Source organism: Archocentrus centrarchus, chromosome 11, assembly GCF_007364275.1.
Source record: "Archocentrus centrarchus isolate MPI-CPG fArcCen1 chromosome 11, fArcCen1, whole genome shotgun sequence".
Taxonomy (NCBI): Eukaryota; Metazoa; Chordata; class Actinopteri; order Cichliformes; family Cichlidae; genus Archocentrus; species Archocentrus centrarchus.
The window spans coordinates 10,125,977-10,144,258 of NC_044356.1; the positions used below are offsets into that span (position 1 = coordinate 10,125,977).

Sequence of the window (18,282 nt, forward strand, 5' to 3'; positions counted from 1 at the left end):
CCGAGGCACCCCCATCCCAGGGGGGTAGGGGGGAGGAGGCAACCAGCAAGGAGCGGCCAGGAGGCAAGGCACAAGGCCCAGACCCAGGTCCAGCCATACATACAAACACACCCAGACACCCGTGTACACATTTATACACAGATACTCATACATGCCCATACATACTTACCCACACACAGATATGCCATACATACACATTCACTCACCCACCCATACTCACGGAGACGGTGACAAATACACAAAGACACACATTCATCCATAGCTACCCACCCTCTGAAGGCGGGGCAAGTGGAAACCACCCCAGGGCCAACAGCGACCCCAGGACGCCACCAGCCCGGTCCCCAAGGAACCACCCGACCCCTACCCCGGGCGAGACGCAAGAAATCGGGGTGTAAGATGGCCCATCCACCCCTCCTCCTCCCCAACTTGTAGGTCTATGTGTTAATGTTTGTGAGTGAATGAGGTGTATAGGGTGCAGTTAAAATTGAGGGGACAGTTATGCCACAAGCGCCAACTGTTGGTCGTCAGCGCCTGCCCATACTGCCCCCCCAAAACCCTCCATGTCTAAAGTGCAAATAAAATTTGGAGACAGACAGTGACGAGGATCCGAGTGGGGCCACCTCAGCGGCCCATCTCATCGACCTCTGAGTAACATGCCTGCCCCAAAGGTCCTATGTGTATCAGGGTGTAAGTGTGTATGTGTTGTGAGTTATAATGACTAAAGTGCAATTAAAACGGAGAGGCAAGTGGTGGTGCAGCTCTCCACGTGGCCTCTCCATCCTACATCTGTGAGTGATGTGTATTCTGTGTGTGTGTGTGTGTGTGTTTGTGTATGGGGAGGGGGAGGGGGGGGGGGGGCATATGACCAGGAAAAATCCTGGAAGAAGAGAGCCAGCTGGCCGCTGGCTCAATAGGCACCCCGACCTCCCACACCCCAGCACAGGGCAGGGGGAGGTGAGCCCGGGGCCGCGGTGACAGCATCCCGGAGCACTGCAGCACCCGAGGTTGGCGCCCTCGCCCCCACCGCAGAGGGCGGCCCGCTCCTCCTAGATGCCCATTCACTCAACAATAGACACAAACAGGCAGTTACTCTAGGAGAGCTGGACAGGGCCGCAGAAGGTCTATAACCCATTAGGTGTTAATGGAGCAGCAAAGCACATCAAGGGTAATGGCTTATAGAAGCCAATGAAACGACCAACCATCAGTGCAACAATACATAGATGTTTGGATTCACTGTACTCACATTATACCAACCCTATAATATGTACATATGAAAGTGGTGCCCTTGTATGAAGGTGCAATAAAGGAATTGAATAATTTTCCAATCAGGTGATGAGCCGGAATTTCTCCCGGCTCTGTCAGATCACACAAAGACTTTTCCTTTGAACTGTGCAGGCTGTGGAGGAAAAACAACAAATAAGAGAGAAACCCCCCCTTTGTAATGAGCTGCAGGAAAAAAAAAAAAAAAAAAAAAGAATAAAAACCTTCAAAGTCAGTCTTTGCTCAGATCAGACAACTTGAGAACAAGCCAAAAGTTTTTTTATTTTAATTTTACAGATCATAGAACAAAAACAGGGGTTATCCTTCACTAAAATTTTATTAAAACAAAAAAAAAAAAAAAAAAAAAAAAAAAGCAGATACTCCCCCTTTCATTTAGCATTTTCTCCTCATTTTTGACTCTGCCTTCACAGTGGACTCTTGGGAGTCGAGGTCAGTTCACTTGCATCTAAAAATCCCAAACAAACGGCGAATGTAACAGAAGAGATGAAAAATTGTGTGTCATCCATCAGGAAGAAAATGGCCGTAAAAAAAGAAATTTGGGAGACCAAAAAAAAACCAAAACAAAAAGATGAATACATCAGAACAATTTGGCTGCTGTTCCAAAAAACATGAAGATAATATGAAATTATTCCAAAGTGTTTTGACAGAGTTGGCACTTGGGTGCGCTTGATTTTAATTTGCCTCCTACAGGAGCGCAAACGATGGCCCGATAAATTCAGCAGGTGAGAATAAAATACATTTTGTGCAGCAGATCCAATGGTAAATGGACTAGTTCTTATATAGCGCTTTTCTACTCAGTCTGAGCACTCAAAGTGCAATGAGATGACTTAGCAGTAAGAAAGATTTTTTTTTTTTGTTTGTTTTTGCAGGAATTTGAAATGATTGTTTATTTCACACAGAGTACAGGATGAACTGAATCAACGACGTACCCTTCTAACATTCAACAACAACGACCAAAAAAAAAAAAAAAAAAATCAAAAAAAGTGACTTCAGATGAGGACTAACGGGTCAGTTTCACATTCCGCATGCAAAGTGAGATGATACACGGGAGAGCTGTTCGTTAAAGTTTTCCCCCTCAGTACAGTCCAGCCAAGAAACACCTCGGATTACTACCGATGCACAAACAAAGCCTTCCTGCTGAGCGCCGTTTGTGGTTTATTTCTGGTAATCTGCTCAAAGAGGACGCAAACATCCTCCAGATTAACCTCCTGCTCGTGTCCTGTCTGTGGGAAGAAATAATTTGTTTTTGGGATTTAGTGCAGTTTCATCTGCGATCGGACGCGCGGCTCACTCGTATCCTGAAAGGAAGTTTAGTAAAACCTATTTGAACGCTGACATTTTGACTTTTACATTTGCTACAAAACAACACTGCCTTATATTTCTGCACAGCACAGGGCCTGTGGAGTTTGACTCCAACTCCACAAAATCACTTTATGGCCAGACTTAAGAAAAATTTATAACATTGTATCCAGCGAAACCTGTTTCAGTTTATACGGACATGTGACTTTTTGATTTAAACATTCGTTTTCTTTAAAAGATGGGTTCACTGTTCTTCCATCTTGAAAAAGGAACATTAAAAACAAGCGTCCTCACCCTCTTTGGAAGCCAATTGATCAGAAGTGTTTGCTGTAATTTTACAGAAACTGCAAAATTTCCCTCAAGATAAAAAGTAAAAAAATTTCACACCCTCTTCTTTGGGTTCCAGTGGTATGAAGTTTTGTTTAATTATTTCATCATTACCAGTGGCGCTGGCAGCCATAATCCTCTATGCACAGTATTTATATACACTTGTAACAATAACACATGTCCACTTTGGATTCTTTAATGGGGTTGAGACACATTTTTGGCTGCAGCCTCTCACTAATTTGAAGGCTGATAATTGGTCTCCAGATACAGGTCACTGGGTGGTGAACATACTACGAAGCGTGCTGAGAGTTAGAGCCTGAACCACGGAGGCTTACATTACTGACATCTGCCCATATCCACTGCCAGCGCTCAGCATCCTTCAGCTCTTTATGATGCATTAATAATATCTCAATATGACGACTGACAAACGACTGAATGAACTTAAATTGGTATTTCTACCACTTTCGTTTTATTTTCTCATCTGACTTTTTCAGTGTGTTGTTGTAGCAGCCAATAGCTGAGACGGTGCTTGTTTTTAATCACAATGTTACCATTAAATGCAGAAATCTTTCTTAATAGCATATTTCTCTGGGTTACGTCTAATACAGCTGTTTTGTCCTGACATTAGGAGGTAGTGCTGGCTGGGCTGATCAGAGTTTTTAGGATGGTGTTGTATTGGTAGTTGGTGCAGGTTGTGTGCAGGTAAGGTTGCATCACCTCTTACGCCATGCTACAAATATATAAATGTCCATGGAAGGAAAAAAAAAAACAAAGATTTTCATACCACTGCAACCCTATATTTGATTAGTATCTCTCTACTGGATAACTTTAATGCAACTTTTCTCCTATCCATATTTAATGCTGTCCTGTGTTTATGGCTGAACCTCTCAACTTCCCACCATCACAGAAGAACGTCTCCCTTTTTAAACCAACAAAGAGACAAAGTGAAACAGAAGACATTAAAATCAAAGTGCATCGACATCTAAATCACAGCCATAAGGTTGTTTGTAAAAACAGCAACAAAAACTAAGTAGTCTTCACGGGTCAAGCAGTCATTGCATTAACAAAAGGTGAGCGAGCGAGTGAGCGAGCAGCGTCCTGTGTACTTCGTCTTTCTCCTCGTTATCTCCCCCGTCGAGACCATGCTCATTAAAGTTGTGTACTCCGGTTACTTAATCCACGGAGAAGCCTTCAGAATTAAACCTTAAACGCTGCCACTCTTCTGTGGGTTCATAAAAGCAAGCAAACAAACAAACAAAAGAAAAAATCCAATAAAACATACAAACTGCTTCGAGGAAACATCTTTTGGCACCGCAGCCATAGAAATCCACACATACACCTGACATACAAACATGCAGCCGATCGGATCAGGTTGTACCAGAGCTGCAATCTGTCGCTCTTCATGCACATAAATTATTTAAAAGATTTTCTGAGGTGGTTTCGATGAGCCGTTGCCAGCTCAGCTCAGTTTTGGTTGTGATACCCCCCCCCTCCCCGGTTGAACAGAAACAATCAGAGAAGAGTTAACCATTAATTTAAAAATGGCAGTGTTTGGTAGCGTCGGCTCAACCTGAAACGGCGTGAATACGACCTGTCCGTACATGCGTGTCTACAAGAGGCGAGGTGTGAGCGTGTCAGGTGGCTGGTTTTCGTGTCATTGAAGCTTTTTTTTTTTTTTTCTGTCCCCTAATCTATAAAGTCACTCGGGCTACTTTCTCTCACACAATCTCCAACCTTTGTAAGCCAGCAGCAGGAGAGGGGCAGCAGTACATTCTTTATGTCTCTGTGTTAAATATCAGGGGTCTAACTTAATATTTGATACCATTCAAAAACACAGTGCTCACCCCTGGTTCTCAGTGTAACGGCAGTTTCTTTTTCCCTTCATACTGGCTCAGTGTGGGCGCAGGGAAGCTTCAGTCTAGTGGTGTCGTTTCTGTGACAGTGGGACAACATGGTTCCAGCACATTTCTCCTCCTCTCTCCGTCTCCCCAACACATGGTATCTCACAGTCTTGTCTTCGTGGACGAGAGGTGCGAGGTTTCCATGTTGAAGAACAACAAAGGAGAAAGAGGAAGAGTGAAGGGGAAGAGCTGTGTGAGGGCAGCTGTGAGCTCCCCCTTCCTCTCTTGCTATAGGAGCTCCTCTCTTTGCTTCTTGGCCCTCGCCGGCCCCTGGCCGTTCCTCAGGGAGCCGTTCTGAGGCCGCAGGAGCTGCCCGCGCTCTTGGTCCTTCCACGGGACTCCGCCCTGCCCTTCATCGCTGTCCAGGTCAGAGTCTGAATGCATGAGGGCAGAGGAGGTGGGGGCAGGAACTGGCTTCAGGCGGGCTGCAGGAGGAGGAGGATGGAAGAGAAAGAAAATGCAATGAATGAAGCGGTTTTAAAGCTGGACTATGTGTTTACAGACAGAATGGCACACACGCACGAGCCAGCAAAAACATAACCTCCTCGGTGGAGGTAATAAGTTCTGCAGTGCATGTAATCTTATTACAGAGTAAGAAAGTACTGGTATTGTGGTATTTGTGTTTTCAAACATTCCCACCAGCTCTCGGCAGTTGCAGCTCCAAACAGTCCTGCTCGTCAGCTTCGAGTATTTTGTATCGGCTTTTATTTCGGCGCACTTTGTTCTTACGCCTAATGGGAGAAATAAACATGCCAAAATCAATGATCAATATTCTCAGAGTTATTTAATAATCCTAACCCATTATTTAAAGAACAAAGTAAATACCAAACTCACCTGTTGCAGCAGCACACTATCCCCCACACAAGTGTTGCCGCAGCAACCACAATCATAAAGGATGCTATCACCACATAGAGCACGCTCCACTCTGAAAACAGGGGAAAAAGTTATTATATGATAAAGTAAGTATTAAACTGTAGTCTAAAATAATGCTAGGCAGCTAAATAAGTTTAAGGTCTGACTACATGAAACAAAAAATTAAATTTAGATGGCTTGTTGCCTGGAAATTATTTTCTGAGCCACATTTTCACAACAATACCCCTGATTATTCATTAATTTATATTTATTGACCCTTTATTTTATTGCAACACCTCTCTTCTTACCACAGTTGCTCTCTGTGTCTCCAAACTGGGCTCTGATGAAATTCTCCATCCAGAAAGGGTGACAGACGCAGCGCCGCGTGAATGAGTCACACTCGCCGTGGCCGGAGCAATTCAGCTGGCAGACTGAGGAGGGAGAGCGGCAGAGTGAGCGCTCAACAAACCTCGAGCTTTAAAATGTGGCAAGAGCTTCCAAACGGCAGACTTAAAGCACTAAGGAGACGAGCAATACATATGACTTTGCAACAGCTAAGAAATCTGAGGGAAAATTTGATAGTCTGATTTTTATGGTTTACTGCTTTAAACAAGAAGCACATGTGATTGGTTTGGTTTGTCTTTAAGTGGAATCACTCAAAAACGAGTCATTATCAGTGCACTCTGCACACTTTAATGTCATGAGACGTTTATTGTAGCTGTATTTTACTACATTTATTATGTTTATTTAGTTTTAATGCATTTTATCAAGCCATTTTACATTATGGTGCCATTTAATTATATTATATTCAGATTTTTACTTACTGGCCATATTTGACTTAAAAAAAATGTTTAATTGAGCTCTTTTCTCTTTAGAAATTTTTTTCCCCCTAACTGAGCTTTTTGTTTGGTCATATTCCATTTTATTGAGCTACATCGTTTTATTGGGCAATTGTGTTTTCCATTCTGGCTGCTGTAACAGGAATTTCCCAACTTTTGCGATAAATAAAGTACATCTTATATTAAGCCTGATTCTAAACCTTTGCTGACAATGTGTGATTTTTGGCTTTTGAAAAAGAAAAAAAAAAAAAAGTCTTGGCACTAAAATTATTAAAAATAAACATCTTAAGTGGCACCCATCAAGATTCCTTGCATGTAATCTTTGCGAGGCACTCACTGACTGTATCCACTCGGCGGGCCTTGAAGATGAGGAAGTCATTCTTCTGTTTGCACAGTTTGTTGCGAAGGCCAAGTGCAACATTGCGGCCAGACAGTGGAGGGCGCCCCGGACTGCCTGACACCAGGAAGACCAAACGAGTGCTGAGGAGGGAGGGGAGGATACTTAGTCAAATCAGGATTCCAGCTATGTTCATGGATGTGTTTCATCACAGATCTCTAAATCAGAAAAATCACCTGTGCTCATTAAATGCACTGATCTCTCGCACAATGATGTCGCTGTCGAGCACGCCCAGTAAAACCCCGACCTGTCGCAGCAGCATGTCGCGCTGACGCTGGGATACCTGCGATACAGAGACCTCCAAGACCAGCTCCACCAGGTCGCGTTCCCACATGTCTGAGGGAGAGAAGACAAAGGAGAAACGGGGAGAGGGAGGACAGATCAGGTGACAGTGAAACAGAAAAAGTGACATGAGGAAAACGGGCAGATTGCGGGATCCATCTGACTCTCTGAAATCTGGGAGAGAGGCCAGAGCACCAAGCGACGGATTAGTTTCTGGCCGAGTGTGTGTATGTGCGCCGTATGCTGCGCTGACCCGCTCAACCTTCTGCTGCCGGCTGCTGAGTCTCCTGCTGTGTGGAAATCATTTCTATGCAGATTTGTTTGAAGAAACAAAAAAAATCATGCAGAGCTCGTACACCCTCTTGTAGCTGTGTCTCAATATATTTTTCCACTGTGCTTTTTAATGACCACAAATTTCTTTCCCCATTTGAAGCTTTATCTTGCTACAAAATAAAAGCCTGAATAGAAACCATGAGTCTTTTATTGTGACAGGATGCACCATAAAAACAACTACAAGGGAAAACTACCAACAGCAGTTTCATCAGAGTAAAAATGAGAGTGTACATTAAAATTTGGTATGATGTGAGAAATTCCATCTCTGTCACAGTACAGTCCAATATGGGGCAACCATTTTCTCGCCCCGCGAAGAGCAGATACATAAATGTAAATTTCTATGGCTTAGACGTTGTGTAAAAATCACACTCCAACCCAACAGAGTTCACTGACTAGACCCACATAAACTCTTATTTTTACCTCATGATGACAAAGAACTGTTCATGAAAGGCCATCAAATCAGAGCTGTATAATCAGAGCTCACATTATAGGCTGAATGGATGAAGCAAAGTCTTGTAGACTTCCTAAACACACTGTATTTGGTTAATGCAAACGTATGCAACTCCTTCCAAGTTTAGTCAACACACAGTACACACAGAGGCTAAAGAAACCCTGTTTCACTGTGTTTTCCTAAACCCAGAGGTTTTTAACTATTTTTAATGTTTAACTATAACATTTTACATTCAAGCTTTTATGATGAGCTACTGCCATCTTTGATTAATGTGCATGTTTTATTTCTGTTCTGAAGAACAGGATCTTAATTACACTGTCATGCGTTTATAAGCTGAATACATGGAACAAAGATTTGCAAACTGAAATCTCAGCAGAGGATTGGAAATCAGCTCGTGCTGTGACTCACACCCAAACAGTGAATACGTACCTCACACTAACACTTTAATTAGCTAACGCAAACATATCTATGTAATTTCTGCCAAGTTAAATCAGTATAATAAAATCCACAAGAAACACTTTATTTAATAAACATAAAAGAGACAAGTGGATACTTTTTCTAGTCAATGGAGAAAGATTAAAACACTTTAGGAAGGAATCAGCGCGGCATATAAGAAGATTATTTCAAAAGAAATTTCACTTGCTGCTGTTTCTACTTTGGTTTGTATCCAGAAGGGTAAAATTATAATAGATAAACCTCAATTTTAATGCCAAAAAGCCTTTAGCATTGTTTTTGGATTAAAAAACAGACCAAAATTTACACACTGAACCGTTCACTAGAAAGAATAAGAAAACTTGTAGGACAAAGAAGAAGTGATGTTTGTAAAGCTTGGAGGACCTTTTCTTCCACCACAGAAAAAAAAAAAAAAATACATGACTGTGGATTTGTCTGTACATGTGTTTGTGCAGGTCTGCGTACCTGGTTTGACCTCCACTGTGCCCCTGGCCTTGTTGCTTTGTCCTTTGCTGTCAATCACCGTCAGGATGAAGCTGTACTTCCCCTCCACCAGGTTTCCCAGAAACAGCACTGCCTGGTGGTCAGAGTTGTTCAGCACGTCCTGTTAAAACAAAAACAAAAAATACTTATTATTTTATAAATCTGTTGGTTGCTGCTATAAACTAAACCAGAGCTAACAACAGTCAAAGGCCTGATTGCAGCACTCAGTCTCACCCCAGCAGCAGGACTGCCATCTTCTCTGGTCCACAGGTAGCTGAGTCCACCTTTGTCATCGGTGGATTGAGATCCATCCAAAGTGGCGGTTCTGACAGGCAGAGAGATGGGTGGACTCGACACAACACGCGCCACTGGCAGCTGGTCCTTTTCTGGAGGAAAAACATTAAAATTTCAGAAACCTCTTTGGAAAATGACTCATCGTGATGGTGTCACTCTTGTCAAACTGATACAAAACAGGTACGTTTAGGTACATTTAGGTGCCTGTCGTACACTTTAAAAAGGCTTTTTTGTAACCCCTACAGTTTCTCTGCAAGCAACAAAAACAGCATCTCAATTACAGTCACGCTTTTGCCATGAAAACTGAAGCACATTCAGATAAATCCAAATTACAGGAGATGTTATAACCTCTGTGTAATTAAAGAGAGAATTAAGAGGTTATATGCAACTACAACACTTGACTGCATGTTTACAGCCTTGCCAGCCCCAAGTGTTTGTAATTGTTGTGCACACGTCCCGTCTCGTGGACTGTTTGTCGTTAAAAGCACAGCCTCTGGTTTATACAACATAACACGATGAGCTCACAGCAGATGCCGGTTCTCCGCACGCACAGATCGGCACATTAACTTGGTTTAAATTGTTGACGATCTGGCGCGATGCTGAATATTTCAGTTCTTTGAAACAACTGTTAAGATTGGATTTTACAGCAACACATCCGCCAGGTCAAACCTGCTTGTGTGCAGGTCAATTCACTGCAAACAAGATTAGGTGTTAACAACTGTTTCAGGGAATCAGCCCAACCTTGGTTGTGCAATTTATGGATGCAGAGTGTGTGTGTGTGCGGGGGGGGGACTGTTCTGTGCACTGTGGAGAGAATATTGGGAGTCATTTTTAGAGAATTACAGCTTCAGTTGAGAGGGAGTAATTGGCAAAAGCAATTTATTATCACGATGTTTCCTACCACTGTTCCCCAAGCAATTAACGAATGAATGAATGCGCTTTTATTTTGTACATTGTGGCCACATTTTGCTGCTTTCATTTTTTAATTTACCTTTAATGTGAGCTCTTAATTCTCCTCTTAATTCTCTTAGTTCCTCCTATGATGGAATATAAACTTCTCCTCCCTCTTTGTCCTTCCTCTACTCATAATTTTGCTGATCATGGTTTCCATCCATCCATCTATCATCTTCTGCTGCTTATCTCTTCAGCATGTTCTGGGTCTGCCCGGGGGCCTCCTCCCGGTTTTTAGCATTGATATTTATCCTCTGGTTAATGATGATGGGAGCGTACGATCATCTCAGATCATTTAATCCAGCTTTTCTAATCAAATTCTCTTGTGGGCTCAAAGAGCTGAACAGAATCAAGATTAGAGTCACCCCACCCCACCCATTTTGATCTGGGATTATTTTAAAAATGCACAGAGAACAGGCCTCTGAATGACACCTGAGGTAATAGTTGGAAAATATTAGTTTAAAGGACCAAATAGGCATTCAGGACAAGCTGACACAATCTAACATAACATAGTATAAGAAATACGCAAGCAGACTGAACATATTGTGCAATGTTGTTAAAATTAGGAACAGTTCATGCATTTATTACTTCTAGGTCAGACTACTGTAATTTATTACTATCAGGCTGTTCTAAAAGCTTCCTGAGAGCCTTCAGCTGATCCAAAATGCTGCAGAAAGAGTACAGACAGGCATTAGAAAGAAAGACCACATTTCTCCCATATCAGCTTCTGTTCACTGGCTCCCTGTTAAATCCAAAATGACATTTAAAATCCTTCTCCTCACATACCAAGACCTCGTAGTATCCACATTATGCCAGCAGAGCACTTGGGTCTAAAACTGCAGGCTTACTTGTAATTCCCAGTTTCTAAATGTAGAATGGGAGGCAGACCAATCAGGACCCTCTCCTGTGGAACCAGCTTCAAGTTTGGATTCGGAGTACAGAGATGCTCCCTAGTTTTAAGATCAGGCTTCAGACTGTCCATTTTACAGACAGGTCTGGTGACCCTGAACCATCCCCTAATTTTGCTGCTATGGGCTCAGGACCTCACCCCCAACTAGTCACAGTAGATGGCCGTCTTTCATTGTGCCTGGTTCTATAGGCGATCTCTTCCTTTTAAAAAGAGAGTCCTTCCTTCCTACTGTTACCAAGTGCTGCTCAAAGGGGACTGTCTGATTGTTGGAGTAGTCAGTACAGTCGGGTCTTTACCTTGCAATATAAAGATACCTGAGATTACACTGTTATTGAGACTGGATAAATACTTTGAATTTCCCCTTGGGGATAAATAAATATCCAGCAGCTCATAAAAAAAAAATCCTCCAGGTGGTGCTCTATAAATAAAATTAAACTGAAAAACTGAACCTTAAACCTTAACATGATAATAAACCTATGGAACCTGATACAATAAGATACATGTAACACAAATACTGTAACTGATGGATGGCAGACTTATTCTTATCCTGGGCATTACCATAATTTTTTTTTTTTTTTTAACTTTATTTTTTATTCTTTTCCTTATTAGTGGAAACAAAAATTACACAGTCAATACGCTTTAGCTTCAATACAATCAACCCTAGTTCAATCTCAAAAAAAAAAAAAAAAAAAGTATTGGGGAAGCTTAAGAAAAACAAATGTTTCATGTTGTCTCCATCTTATGTCTTCTTTCTTTTTTAACATATACTTGTTTCATAGAGAAAAGAAAAGAAACAATAACATTTTGACAAAACAAAAGCAGAGAGAGGACATTACCATGTAGCAGTATTTAACCTATGGGAAGATTGCAAATGTAAGGGTTTAGCAAAGGAGAGCAAGACAGGGTTACATTTTCGTATTTTAGGTAGTTCCTCATTTACTTCAAGTAAAGTTAGGTATACATTTTCTGGCATATTTCTCCCATTTCTCCCAGTGTTTAACAAACATTTCCATCTGTAGATTCACAGAAAAAGTCATTTTTTCCATCCTATAAATAGACATGGTCACCTCATTCCAATCTTTAACAGTTGGTTCATGTTGTATCATTCATTTTTTCATTATTGTTTTCTTCCCTGATGCCAATAGAACATTCCATAGATATCCATCTATTCCTTTAAGTTGTGGAGGTTTGTATCCTAGATACATTATTTTAAAATCAAGAGGGATGTGAGATTTGAAAATGAGTTGCATTACTCTATTCACCTCCTTCCAGTAATTCTGAACCTTTGGGCAGCCCCAGAAAATGTGATGATTGGCATTCTGGGAGCCACATTTTCTCCAGCATTCGGCAGTGCCTCCTGAGTAATGCACACTTTGAGTAGGGGGTATAAAGTAACGTGACACATTTTTCCAGCAATATTCTTTCCGGGTGTGGGATTTTGTACATCTCCACTGTGATGTACAAATCTGTTCCCATTCCTCGTCTGTAATGACTAAGGCTTCCTCTTTCTCCCATTTGTCTTTAATGTATTTTGTTGAGCAGTTTTTCAGATTATGTATACTTTGGTATAGTTGTGAGATTATGCCCTTGGAAAGTTCTGATTTATATCCCTTTATAAAAAGTTGAATTAGGGGGTTATATTCATCTCCTTCACTTTGTTTAATTGCATGGTTATAGTAATTTCTTAACTGTAAATATCGGGAAAAGTCTTGCTTCTCCAAATTAAATTTTTCTTTTAAGGTCTGGAAACTTTTTATTTGGTTATCTTGTATTAGCTGAAAATAATTTATTATGCCTTTTGTGGTCCAGAACTTAAATCGGGAGTCTACACCATTTGGAATAAAATTTGAGTCATATGCACACCACCCCAAGATTTTGATAGGCTTTTCCAATTTGTGTACTTTTATTAGTTCTTTCCATACTGTGAGTGCTGATTTGCTCCAGGGATTTTCTAATCTGTTTATAGATTCTAGGCGCTTATTGTCTGCCAGTATGGCCTGTATGGGAGTGTCTGCTATTAGTCTACATTCAATGTTCTTCCATTGAGCTTCGTACAGTGGATCGCACCAGTAAAGCAGAGCTCTTAGTTGGGCGGATAAGAAATAGTTTTTGAGAGATGGTAAGCCCCAGCCTCCCCGCTCCTTTGGTAGTTGTAGGGTTTTGTCCCATTCTACAAAATATTGCCTTGGAATGTTAACTGGGAGTGTTTGAAATAAATATAGATATCTGGGTAGTATGTTCATTTTTATAATTTCAATCCTGGCACTTAGATTAAGGAAAGGTATGTGGCTCCATCCCTCAAGATCCTTTTTAATATTGTGATATAGGGCGGTATAATTTTTCTCTAGGAGTTTTGATAGGTCTTTGTGCAATATGACCCCCAGGTATTTAGTTGATTCTGTATTCCATTTAAATGGGTATGCATTTTTGAGCTGTCTTTTCTATATTCAGTTTGTATCCTGACAATGGGCCAATATCACTGAGAAATTTCATTGCTTCAGGCAATGAGGTCTCAAATTTGGTTAAATATAAGAGTACGTCATCTGCATAGCTTGCTATTTTGTGTTCTAATCTGTCTATTGTTATACCACAAATGTTATTATTCTGTCTAATATATTGAGCCATCGGTTCTAGGAATAAGGCGAAGAGGAGAGGGGACCAGGCACAGCCCTGTCGGACCCCTCTCTCTAGTACCAGTGGTTCTGTCATGTAACCATTAATTTTGATCCTAGCAGTTGGGTTGTTATAGATGGCTTTAATAGTATCAATTATTAAACTGCTTATCTGGAATTTATGCAATACTTTGTATAGGTATTGTCAGCTTACGGAGTCAAATGCCTTTTCGGCATCTAAACTAATTATCATTGCTTTTTCATTATGGTGCTGCATGTGGTCCATAATATGAAGTGTGCGTCTGATATTGTCTTGTGTTTGCAGTTTGTGAATAAAGCCGGTTTGGTCATTCTGTATTAGGTCTGGTAGTATATTCTCCATCCTTTTTGACATTATGGATGTGTAAATACGGTAATCCACATTGAGAATGGAAATTGGCCTGTATGATCCGCATTCAAGTCTATCCTTTCCTTCCTTTGGTATGAGGGCTATGATTGCCTCTTTCCAGCTAGGGGGGGATCTGTACTTTTTTGAGTGCCCAATTGAAAGTTGAGAGGAGAAATGGAGCAAGTTTATCTTTAAGGGCTTTATACCATTCTGAGGTAAAACCATCACTACCGGGTGATTTGTGGGTTTTTAGCTTTTTTATAGCATTTTGTACTTCCAATAGTGTAATTTCAGCTCCTAATTTATTATTCTGTTCTTCAGTCATGACTGGAAGGTCAATAGTATCTAGAAAAGAATCTATTTCATGTTCTTTATCCCCAGGAATTTTTGAATAAAGTTTTTTATAAAAGGATTGGAAAGCAGATTGTATTTTTTCCTGTTTGGTTTCTGTTGTGTCTTTTTGGTGCTCTCGTATTTTGTAGATTGTCCTTTCAGCTTGTTGTTTTTTAAGTTTCCATGCCAATAATCTAGTGAATTTAGTCCCACTTTCATAATGCCGTTGTTTAGTAAAAAGCATCTTTTTTTTCTATTTCTTGTGAGGTCAAATCATTAATTTCATTTCTTAGTCTCTTGATGTCTATTAGTATTTGAGAGTTTTTATTTTGGGCAGGTTGGTTCTCCAATAGCTTTAATCTCTCTTGTAGATCTTGCAACTTATTTTGTCTCCATTTCTTTTTAGCGGAGGCAATTGCAATTATCTTCCCCCTTAGGACGGCTTTTGTTGCATCCCACAAGATAGGTGGAGAGACTTCACCATTATCATTTTCATCTAAGTATCTCTGAATGTCTTCTGCCATTTTCTTTTTGAAATGAGGATCATTAAGCATACTTGAATTAAATCGCCATGTTGTGTCTCTCTTCTTTTTTCTAAGTCCACTGTTATATAAATAGGTGCATGATCACTTAAATCTATAGTTCCAGTGTCCATATTTGAAATCCTGGTGGCATTACCATAATTTCAATTACTGCACTAGCATGAATTAGTTTATATTTATATGGCTCTCTGTGTATATGTGCATGCATTAAACTATATATATATATATATATATATATTTTTTTTTTTTAAGAGTGTTTGTGTTCACAGGTAATAATAGTGCACTTGTCATGCTTCTAATCATCAACCCAAATTTCACAGCATCCACAATCCTCAGATGTCTGACTTTGACCTCAAGCAGCCATTTTTCTAAAAAGAAACATCTCAGTCCACACCCACAAACACACAACTCCGAACCTTCCTTAACGATGACCTTGACAGTGTCGTGACTCTCCAGCTTCCTCTCATCGGTTACTGTCAGGGTGAACTCGTATGTGCCGACCTCGAGACCTGTCACCGTGGCAACGGCGCTGTCTGCATTTTCAATTTTCACGCCATCGGGACCGCTGGTGGAGGAACAGACGGACCGAAAAAAGAGCGAAGCATAAAAGGAGGGAGAGACGGGCAGGGGAATTTAGGAGGATAAGGAAACCTTAATGACAGTGACTGAAAGATGTGAATTCAAGTGTTTCATGTTATAAACCTCTAACTATGATTCAGATATTGCATCAACTGTAAGTCTAGACTTTAACACACAAGACACCGTTTTGCAATAATACAGACTGACTAGTGAATCTGTATTTATCTGACCTGGTCTTTGTCCAGTGGTAGGTGGCTATCTTCTGGTCATCACTGCTCTTACTGCCATCCAGTGTAGTGTGATCCATCGGCAGCGTCAGCTCTTTCTCCGGTCCTGCATCCGCTACTGGTGGTTTATTATTTTCTGAAAGACGAAAGGTGGAAATTACGCACACGTCTCCATTATTAAAGAATACAGTATTGATGAATAAGGATGGACACATCCAATATTTGTACTTAGTGCAGCTGGATTGCACGAGGCAACAAGTGTCTGTCAGTTCCATTTAAATGGGTCAATCAATTCCATTTAAATCTATGTTGTTCTATGTTTACTACACCATGCATCCTGCAGCAGTGCCCTAGTTATTGCTAATGTAGCTAACAGTGCAGTTTGAAGGTATGAATGCCAATTTTTCCCCTCACAGAGAGAAGAACAGTTTGCTGTTTTAACAGTGGATCTACTCTTGGCATCAGCAGAAACCCCAGAAGAATTTACTGTATCACGACTGAAAGGGCTGTCTCAAAAAAAAAAAAAAGGCTGGAAAGTAACTGATACTAAAAAGGAACAGGTGGAGGAATATTTTACAACTAGTTTAAGGTCAGTAACATGATTGGGTATAAAAAAAAAAAAAGCATCTTAGAGAGACTAACTTTCTCAGAAGGGAAGATGGGCAGAGGTTCGCCAATCTGCAAAAACTCCATCTACAAATTGTGGAACAATTTCAGAATAATGTTCCCCAACATAAAATTGTGAAGACTTTAAAATAACTAATTTACAGTACATAATATCATCAAAAGATTCAGAGAATCTGGAAGAATCTCTGTGTGCAAAGTATGGGAGTGCGTTACATTAGTACCTATGAAATTGGCAGCTTGCATATCTGGAAAGGTACCACCAATGGAGAAAGGTATTTACAGGTTTTAAAGCTACATATGCTCCATTCCAGATGACATCTTTTTCAGCAAGATGATGATAAACTGCATACTGCATAACAACAGGCTTCATAGAGGGGTCCTACCTGCAGTTCAAACCTTTCACCAAACGAAGACTTTTGGCACATCATGAAAAACAGAGACAATCCAAGCTATCCACTGTGTGGCACCACAGTAGCCATGGCCAGCTTTTATATATAGGCTAGGATCTCTAGCCTATATATAAAATTATATATTGACAACTAATATGCTGGTTGTCAAATGTAGCTTGGTTTGCTCTGAGCTTAGATGAGAAGAACAACCTATACAAGCTACTAAAGCCCACAGCCACAATAGAAATCATCAAAACTGAATTAGTACAGCAGGATTATAAACCTTCTCAAAGTACTCAAATTTTCAATGCTTTGACAGATGGATTAGTACTTAAATATTTAAGGAAGGAAAACCCCGTATTTTTAATGTGAACACAACAAATGTAGTAATATCATAGAAATGAAGCCCTGCTATGACATAAAGGACCACTGCCCTCTGATAGTAACCAAAGCACAGCAGTTCTGTTCTGAACTACCTGGAATTAGATTACATACTAATACCTACTCAGCTTGACTCGACTGGGTTTTTAGGGTTTTCCATTAAGTGGTAGTACCTGGTGCAAGGTACTTTTTTTTGGTACCTACTCAGCGGCGGTTCCAAGCTCACTGGTCTGACCCAGCAGACCTTGACCTGCTTGTTGTGCGTTCACATTACAGGTCCATCTTAAAACACAGTATCTTGCCAGTGTTTTTGCAGTCTACAAAGTGCTTATCACCTTGAGTGCACGGTGCACCCTTGTTTGATTATCCCTCGCTGTGTGCCAAACAGGAGCAGTTTAAGTGCCGACATCTTCATCACACAGCTTAAAAGGTCAAGAATTAATAACGCCTTGTTACACAGCGCTGCTTAGTTTGCTCCTCACACTTCATGTGTGTATTTGTATAAACCCCGAGGGAGAGAGAAAGGGCATGCAAGAAGTCACGCAGTCTATGCTGTGCTCAGATGGAGTAGATCTTAAATGTCAAGATAAAGAGATTTATTTCGAGTTACTCTCCATACGGCAAGCAAGAGCTCACAGCTGTACAAACAGCCTGAAAAAGTCATAAGCTAATGTGTGACAGCTACGGGGACTCAGAAGCGATATCTGCTGAGGTGGCATGAACTCTGCGGCTGCTTACCTGGCTGCACAATGACTGTGACCTGGGCGGTGTCCTGCTGTCCGGCTGAGTCAGTCACGGTCAGCTGGAAGGTGTAGTCTCCCTCTTGCATCGCAGACAGCTGCAGGATAGGTGTCCGCACACCCTGAAAAGCACAGAAAGAAAACATGCCACCATTAGCTACGATGCTCTTATCCATGGAAAAATGACCCGAAACATGAGAAGTTAGTTATGAAGAGTATGGTACCTGCATCTCCACCACTTTGTCTTTGCTCTCTGGGCTGAGGGACCACTCGTAGGACAGGGAATCATGGTCGTCGGTGCTTTGGTTCCCATACAGAGTGATGTGGTTACGTGGTAACTGGATGACCTGAATGAATTAAGTGGAACATTAGTAGGAGTGCAGCGGTTTGGTATAAATAACTCACTTTACA

The 18,282-nt window shown here is 41.0% G+C and overlaps 1 protein-coding gene across 2 annotated transcripts in view; it reads right to left on the reverse strand.

The window, feature by feature from the left end:
* Window positions 1-1,570: 1,570 nt before the first annotated feature.
* kiaa0319l (KIAA0319-like ortholog) overlaps window positions 1,571-18,282 on the reverse strand; it is a 39,031-nt gene continuing 22,319 nt past the window's right edge. Inside the window, exons 14-26 of one of the 2 annotated variants that reach the window (XR_004020563.1) lie at window positions 18,096-18,218; window positions 17,870-17,993; window positions 15,738-15,870; window positions 15,345-15,493; window positions 9,133-9,284; window positions 8,881-9,019; window positions 7,073-7,232; window positions 6,837-6,979; window positions 5,969-6,091; window positions 5,643-5,733; window positions 5,448-5,539; window positions 4,752-5,233; window positions 1,571-3,826 (exon numbers count right to left, since the gene is read on the reverse strand). Coding sequence is in view for 1 of the 2 variants with exons in the window: in XM_030740915.1 (XP_030596775.1) it covers window positions 5,037-5,233; window positions 5,448-5,539; window positions 5,643-5,733; window positions 5,969-6,091; window positions 6,837-6,979; window positions 7,073-7,232; window positions 8,881-9,019; window positions 9,133-9,284; window positions 15,345-15,493; window positions 15,738-15,870; window positions 17,870-17,993; window positions 18,096-18,218 (1,626 nt within the window). In the remaining variant the exon portion in view is untranslated. Of the gene's footprint in view, window positions 5,234-5,447; window positions 5,540-5,642; window positions 5,734-5,968; window positions 6,092-6,836; window positions 6,980-7,072; window positions 7,233-8,880; window positions 9,020-9,132; window positions 9,285-15,344; window positions 15,494-15,737; window positions 15,871-17,869; window positions 17,994-18,095; window positions 18,219-18,282 lie in introns of both variants that reach the window. The other variant, XM_030740915.1, reaches the window with a different exon arrangement.